At 46.9% G+C, this 7847-nt stretch overlaps 1 protein-coding gene across 13 annotated transcripts in view; it reads right to left on the reverse strand.

Annotated features, from left to right (window-relative positions):
- Positions 1–1041: 1041 nt before the first annotated feature.
- The window catches only part of KCNJ5 (potassium voltage-gated channel subfamily J member 5), a 38011-nt gene continuing 31205 nt past the window's right edge, over positions 1042–7847 (reverse strand). For 12 of the 13 annotated variants that reach the window (XM_025201298.1, XM_006021358.2, XM_025201297.1 and 9 more), the window contains one exon: positions 1042–1872. In XM_025201298.1, the coding sequence (XP_025057083.1) occupies positions 1523–1872 (350 nt within the window). In that variant the 3' untranslated portion in view covers positions 1042–1522. Of the gene's footprint in view, positions 1873–3046; positions 3715–7847 lie in introns of those variants that run through there. The other variant, XM_025201299.1, reaches the window with a different exon arrangement.

Consider the following 7847-nt stretch of genomic DNA (forward strand, 5'->3'; position numbering starts at 1 on the left):
GATGCGCTAATGCGCATTCATGCAGTGAGTGGCCATTGACTTGGGACTAACTTTAGTCCCAAGTCGGTCTGTATACCCATGTTAATGCACATTAGTGCGTGCATTGGGGGGGCGGTGCCTAAATCGCCCTAATGTGCATTAGGCTAATGCACATTAAGTTTAGGCACGTGTAAAAACATGTGTTTTTACACTCATGTAAAAACATGAGTGTAGACACGCTCAGCCTGACCTATGTCCACATAATATTCAGACATCTGGTTATTGTCAGAGCCATTATGTGAAGGAGACTGTGCGTGCGTGTGCTTAATTTCCAAGCTAATGAGCCAGATTCAGAGTGGTTATAAATAGGTGCATTCCCACTGCCTTCCGTTATATCAAACCAGTTTACACCAGGGCTGAATTTGACCCCCAAATTACATAGAAATCTAAAATTGATGCCAAGTGGGCACTGGCTTTTGTATTAAAATTACTCTCTCCATTTTATACGCTGCTCTATGCATGTTCTTTAACATCACCCGATGAAGTGAGCTTTGACTCAAGAAAGCTTGTGCTATATAAAATCTACTTTGGTTAGTCTATAAGGTGCAAATCTACTCTGTCTTCTACAGAAATACAGTCCAAATTTCTTTCCTTCCTCTGCCAATTGCTGGCAAAATCAACATATGGCCAGATTCTATTGTTTAAGGGAGGTAAGTCAAGAATAATTTCACTTAAAACCAATATGATAGAAGAATACATATCAGCTCATAGCAAAATTAGACTTTTATCCTGGACATGACACACTTTGTCAGTGTGTTACATTCTCCACTTGTGGGAGAGTATCAACAAGAACCTCAAGCAGTACAGCATTCAGCCTCCTTTTTGGGCTATTATTGTGTAACCATCCACTGCCACATATCATTCAAATAATAAAAAAATACTTTCTCATGGGCAAGATTTGAAACACAGACATTTCAGCCTGGCAGGAATGAGTCACACTAGACAGGGTTTGGGAGGAAAACTCGAAAACACCACATATAAATCACTGGGAATGCAAGACAGTTCACTGGATGCAGGAGAGATTTTTTTCCTCCTTTAATTTAGTAGTAACAATGTCTACAATGCATTGAGTTGTAAATTAACTACATTCTTCTTACTTAGCTGGGAGGTTTGACATTTGTATTTTTTTTTTAATACCTCCTGAAAGGGAAATAATTTTGAAAATCCGATGAGTGTCTTTTAAAGCGATCAGTGGGGGAACTTCAACGGTAATAATACCCCCTAGCTAGTGAGCCTTGTCTATTTGATATCAAAGTGCTTTGCAAAGGTGCGTAAAGTATCAGATTTCCCACATTATAGGTGGGGAAAACCGACATGGGTGTGTGAAGTGATTTGCCCAAGGTCATACAGCAGGTCAGCAGCAAAGCTGGAAACAGAACCCAGGTCTCCTGATTCCCAGTCCAGTGCTTTCCTCACTGGACCAAACACAACCCCTGTAAAAAAAAGTATCTGTATTGTCCAGTGTCCAGCACAGATCCTCGTGTTATACAGATACGTCTGGCTTCACCTCTCCTGCTGTCCCATTGGCTCCATTTAACCCAGCTGGCTCCTTTCCATCATCTTCTTCCTCCTCTTTCTCCTTTTTGGCCATTTCTGCTTCTCCGCCCCCACTCAGGAGGGTGGCATTGGAGAGGTGTCTGAGGAGCCGGCCCTCCTGGAGAGATTCAGCCAGCTCTTTGGCGCAGCACGCAGGCGTGTTGGTTTCGTAGGTGTTGTGGAAGCTGTTGTAGTCCACTTCATAAAAGTCCTTCTCGAGGGTGAGGACAGGAGTGAAGCGATGTCCCCACAGCACTTCTTTGTCCATGTAGGAGCTCCGGGCCTGGCATGTCATCCCTGGATGCAAACAAAGGGATGGTAAATGCCAAGCTGTGCTACATGCCCACGCCAGCCCCCTTTCATTTACGAGCACTGCAACAAATGCCCAGACCTGATTGTTCTGAAAGTTTCCCTCTTAATAAAGCCTCACCAGGGGTTTGCATCTCAAACACAGGAAAAACAAGCCCATTGTAGTCTCCGCTCACAATGTGGCTCTTTACTAAACCTGGCAGTTACCAGTATGAGCTTTCAAGCCACTAAGCAAAGGCCAGCTAGTTGAGGCACTGCTGCACACCAACTGCCTACCTCTTCACGTTGCTGTGCAAATGCAGGTCCATTCTTGTTTTCAGTACACCTGGCTAGTCCAGGGCTGGGCTTGCAGCCACCCCCAACAATGCCTCTAGAGAGCCCCTTGCCATGCCAGCCCTGGCACTACCCTGCCAACGCACCTCTGTCTTGGCCAGCAGTGGCCCTTGCTCTGCCAGTTGTCCCTGATCAAATGTGAATAATTTGATCTTTAACAGCAATGGCTATTTCATTCTGCTCCATCACCTACTTGTGCTACGTGCTGAGGCCAAGATCCTGAGAGTATTTCAGAACCTGTGTCCCACTGATTTCTCTGAGAGTTCAGTCCTAAATACCTTTCAAGATCTGACCCCCAAGCATCCAGAGCTGGTTGTAGGACCCACCACAGTGCTCACTGATGGCAAGGGGAGCATTTCCACTGGGTTTCAGTGAGCTTTGAATCAACTGACCAATGGGAGACCTGGAAGTGATCTCTCTTGAGCCTGCCATCAGCTCCAAGGACACGAGTTTATTTAGCACATTTGCTTATTTTGGGAAAGTTTGAAGAAAAATACTGTCACGGCTGATCAAAGATAAAAATCAGCCTTGGCATGAGTGAGGACAGCGCTCCCTAGATACACTTGCCCATGCCAAGTCTACGTTCTCTCCCCAATGTTTCCCTTTTGTTTGCTCTAAATTTGTTCCAGGGTTATTTGGAAAGCCTGACGCACAAAGTCCTCCTGAGGCTCACATTGGTGTGGAAGAAAGGCCTGGCTGGAACAAGTTCAAACCACGTCCTCTGTTCTTGTCCTGGCCAACCTTCCCAAATCTAATTCTCACAGCCCAAATTACATTACCAGAAGACTAAGGCTGTATGGAGGCAGGGGAGGGTGTTAGTGCCAGGGGCATTTATGATTCAGGGGGGAACATACCATATGTCCTCAACCACCTGGGCACTATGAAGCTGGGATGGGAAGCAGGCCTATCCTGCCGAGCTCAGGTGTAAGACAACATATGGTACCTCTTCTCTTAAAACTGAAAGCAGCCTTGGCTTCTGGCTCCTCTCTTACCCTCCAGGACCCTCCTTTTTTGAGGCAGCTGGGGTATTCCCATGAGCATGACTGAGCAGTACCTGTTTGTGAGCACCCCTTCCTGTGCAGTTTTAGTGGTAGCTATTTCTTCTGGGAGTGTCTTTCCCTTCCCTATGGGCCCTGCCAAGAGTTTTGCAAACTTTAGTTAAGCTTCCTCACATCTGCCTCCTTTCCATGCCCAGCGGAGACGAGTGATCTGGGAAACTGAGGCACAAAGAAGTGATGGAAGTTTGTCCTACCAGAAGTTGATGGCAAAGGTAGGAAATGAAATGACACCCTTTGCATTCCAGGTCTGCACTTGAAACATGAGGCCAGTCTGAAATACGGGGACGAGTAACGGGGTTCTGCTACCCAGGTTCCAGTTACAACCGTGTTTTCTGCTATTTTCAGTATAAGATCACAGGACTTCATAGGGTTGGTATAACTCTGCTGAATTACGTTAAGTTCTAGTGTGGTCGTACAAGGGACACTTCTGGCCCGTTGGCTAAAAGGAAAAAATAAAAGGTGCCCTTGACTATCTCTGTGGCTTGCAGTACACAGGAATGGGAGACCCTCATAATGTCAGTACAGGGGTGGAGTTCAGATGAGTAGCTCATACACTCGGGATAGAGTGGGTAACTGTAGCCCTTCTTTTCTGCTAACTGCATCTTTACATTTACTATCTTAGGTACTTACGTGGTCCAATTTATGCTTGTATTAGAGCACCTCACCATATTATATATATTTGTGTTCAGAATGTCCATGTCGAAAGGCAGAAAAATGACACTCCACTTTCCCAAGTGGGGAACTGAAGTCTGGAGAGATGATGGTTATCTGAGAACTTAGTTGGAGTGTCTCAGGCTACCATTGACTACTGGCCTTTGCAATAACTGGGCTGGTAGACAGAGATGGGTCTTTTGTTCTCACAGTTGCAGTGGCCTACTGTAGACATCACTCTCTCCTGAAAACTTTAATTTTGTGCTTTCCTCATCCTAAAATGAAAGGCAGCGAGGCTAGAGGTACAATGAGTGCTTGAAAGGGTGCAGGCATGTGGACCACGGCACTCTGAGAAATTCCTGGCTCTGTTTTGTGGACCAAAGGAGCAAACAGGTTTTTCAGGGAGATCTCTGCTATTACTTGCTGCCATGCAGGAACAACAAGTACAGCGTTAGTCATGATGTTCTGGCACTTCTGCTTCCTGGACTGGAAGGAACCAGGAAGTGCAGAGGCTGAGACGAAAAATAAAATAATGGAGGAGGAAACATAACCCAACTGTTCTGAGTGTTGAAAAGATCTGGGCAGCTTTTCAGGAAGGGCACAGTTCTTCTTTGTCCATGCAAAACAGGCTGCTGAGAGCCCTGCCATAGAGGTCATTCCCACATGCTGTAAGAGGAAGGATAGTATTTAACCTTCTCTCTGGCCGCTACGAGCCCATAGGAGGGCCCATAGTCCATAGTCAGGGGCTCTGTGGCACCCACTCCGCTCACAAAGCAATGATCACTGTACACCCTCTCTCTCCCTTAAACAGGAGGCTTTTTGTGGGGGGATTTTAAAGGCCAGTGTTGCATATTTGTTAGGCTGGCTCTAAGGTGTCTTTCACCAGCTCTGTCATGTTAAGAGTACAGAGGCCTGAACAATGATCTGTGAGTGTGTGTGTGTGTGTGTGTGTGTGTGTGTAGGGAGAGGGGACAGCAATGTCTGCCTCACAGGCCCTGGGCAGTGGCTGTGCACAGGTCAGCTTTCAGCTGCGGCCACAGCTACTTTTGCAGCCCCCCTCCAAAGGGGGCATCTGGGGCTACTGGCCCAGCTGCACTCCATCAGTTATGCTACTGGTCCACCCAAGCCTAGCAGCAGAAGATACGCCAGCTTCCCTAGCCAACATCACAAAGGGGAGCAATGGAGTTAGCGTCACATTTGACTGCCTTAAACTTCTCCACCCAAAGGACCAAGTTGCTATTTTACAGCTGGGTCAACCAGCGGTGGCCTTTAGCGTAAGCTTAGAGCAAGGCATCAATTTGCTCCTCGACAGCTGTTGGGAGTCCCTTGCATGCTCTGCCGCTGCACCCCCATGTCTAGGGGAGGGTGATTCAGAAGCAACATGCGGTCTAAAGGGAGCAGAGTCCCTCCCCTCCCCCCTGCTGACAGACCTAACATGTACCTTTGACCAGGATCTGCTCAGGTCTTCAACTCTTCCTCCAAGGTGCTGAGCAGAGGGAGATAAGGGCACTTGATTCCTTACAGGAATAAGCCCTAGAAATGGACTGGCTGGCTCTCATCACAGAGCTCCCATTGCTCCCTCCTATGACAAGATCTCAGAGATCAAGAGGGAGACCCCCTCCCAGCACCAGAGATGGAAAGACACATGGCTTGAAGCACTTGAAGGGAATTTCTGCCTTGCAACCAGGGCCTTGGAAGAGCTCCTGTACCTCGGGGTGTACCTCACCCTGATCCTGAGCTCCACACAGGCAGTCAGGTATCTCCTGCTCAAAGTATTCAGTTAGGACAGAACCATGTAAAGCTTTCATCAGCCATATACATAACACCAGCTTCCAGTAATAGCTGCTTTTCATAACCCCAGAGGTACCCAGAGCCAGCACAATTTCATAGACATTAGATACAGACATTAGGGCTGGAAGGGACCTTGCAAGATCATCAGGTCCAGCCCCATATAAGACAATCTGCAAGTGCTCTGTAATCCCAATCAAATACCCCTTTTTAGCACATGTGCATTGGTGTCTAATTGCTTGGGGATACACTACCCGGCCACTCCAACATCACGCAGTGAACAGCAGCCTTGGCCCTAATGCACATTGCGATACGTGTCTGATCTATAGGCTGCCCCAGTGCGCCCCAGCCTAGTGAATGGATGCATCTGTACTGTCCCCAGCTAATTTTTCCCTGTAACTGAAAGGAAAACAAGGGAGATACTGACACAAGAAACCTTTCTTTTAAGACAGCATGGGTGCAGCTGCTTTCCCTTTGCAGACCACGTGTGTTCTGATCTCTGCACATTCAAAAGCCGATTTTGCACTGGGTTGAGTAATTCACGGGACTAGAGCCTTTCAAATGCTGCAGTGGGTTATTAGGAGAAATCAGCAGTTTCATTTCACAGGCCAAGCACAAATCCATCCCCCTGGGATATCGCTAGGGTAATTATTCACGACGGAGTGTGCTTACATTAGCTGAGGACCACAGCAGTTCTGCCACTGCTGCTCTACACCACTGCAGTGACACTAATATATAACATGGCTCCTAGCATGGTTGCTTGAAGTCTCCCAAAAGCCAATGCTTTGAAAAGCTGTCTGAAAACATGAAGGACTTGAGGGGGAATGTCTGAGCCCCAGAATTTCCCAGGAAAAATACCAATTGTGTTTCCCATCCTGTCTCCCAAAACAGAATGCAATTCTGATTTAAATTGAACGGGTTCCAGTAAAGCTTCGGAAAACCATCATTAATACCAGATTTTGTTGCACACTGCATGCCCCCAAATAAGACATGCACCTTGTTTTTGAAAGGTGGAATGAAGAAGAGAAGATCTTTCCTTGAAAATGCCAGGCAGTATGGTATATTTGCAGGAAAAACAGGCAGCTGCAGTGAGATGAAGGGGGGAGGAATAAAACCTGTGGCTGCTCTGTTAACACCCTGGCTGCTGACTGACCCAAACTGCCTGGCTCTTCTTTTCTTGAACTGAGCTAGGTTGGCAGCCATTTGTGGCTACCAGGTGAGCTGCGGGTCCGAGGGTAGTCAGCAGCACCTGCCAAGTCAGCTGAGGGCCCACCCCGCTCGAGCAGACGGGCTAGGGAGCTTGGCCCCAAAAGGACTGGGACCCCTGCTCCCCACATGTCCTCATTTAAGACATGCCCCCTGATTTCTGGCAGCTAGTTTTGGGGGGAATGGTGTGTATTGCATTTGAGTAGGTCCCTCCCCTTTTCCCACCTGAATTTTTAGTGACCCAGAAAATGTCATTTAAAAGAGAAATTATTCACAGAAAACAAACAGACACGTTGGCATCTAAAGCGCAAGATCCAGCATCTGCATGTTTGCAATAAAAACTCTGAATCAAACAAAATGGGGTTTGGAAAAAGTTATTTTGATTTGTTTTGGAAAGTAAGATTTTTCCCTATTGAAATGGTTTCTAAGTCATCCAATTTACAAAGGAAAAGTACATTTAATATTTTCCCTGAAATCTGCCAAGTTTAAATAATTTGGAATAATGATGCTGTAGGAAATCATAGAAATTTAGGGTTGGAAGGGACCTCCGGGGTTCATTTAGTCCACCCTCCTGCTCAAAGCTGGACCATCTCCAACTAGATCATCCCAGCCAAGCCTTTGTCTAGTTGGGTCTTCAAAACCTCCAAGGATGGAGAGTCCCCCACCTCTCTGGGTAACCTGCTCCAGTGCTTTTCAACCCTCCTCATGAGAAAGTTCTTCCTAATATCTAATTTAAACTTCCCTTGCTGCAACTTGAGCCCATTGCTCCTTGCTCTGTCATCTGCCACCGCTGAGAACAGCCCAGCTCCATCCTCTTTGGCATCCGTTGACTTCAAGTGGCATTACTGGGTTCAGAGGCCAAAAACCAATGCTGACTTAACACCAGTCAAGGATCTGTCCCTGGGAGCTGGGGTTTGCTCTCATTGG

This window comes from Alligator sinensis, unplaced genomic scaffold (genome assembly GCF_000455745.1).
Source record: "Alligator sinensis unplaced genomic scaffold, ASM45574v1 scaffold760_1, whole genome shotgun sequence".
In the NCBI taxonomy this organism is placed as follows: domain Eukaryota; kingdom Metazoa; phylum Chordata; order Crocodylia; family Alligatoridae; genus Alligator; species Alligator sinensis.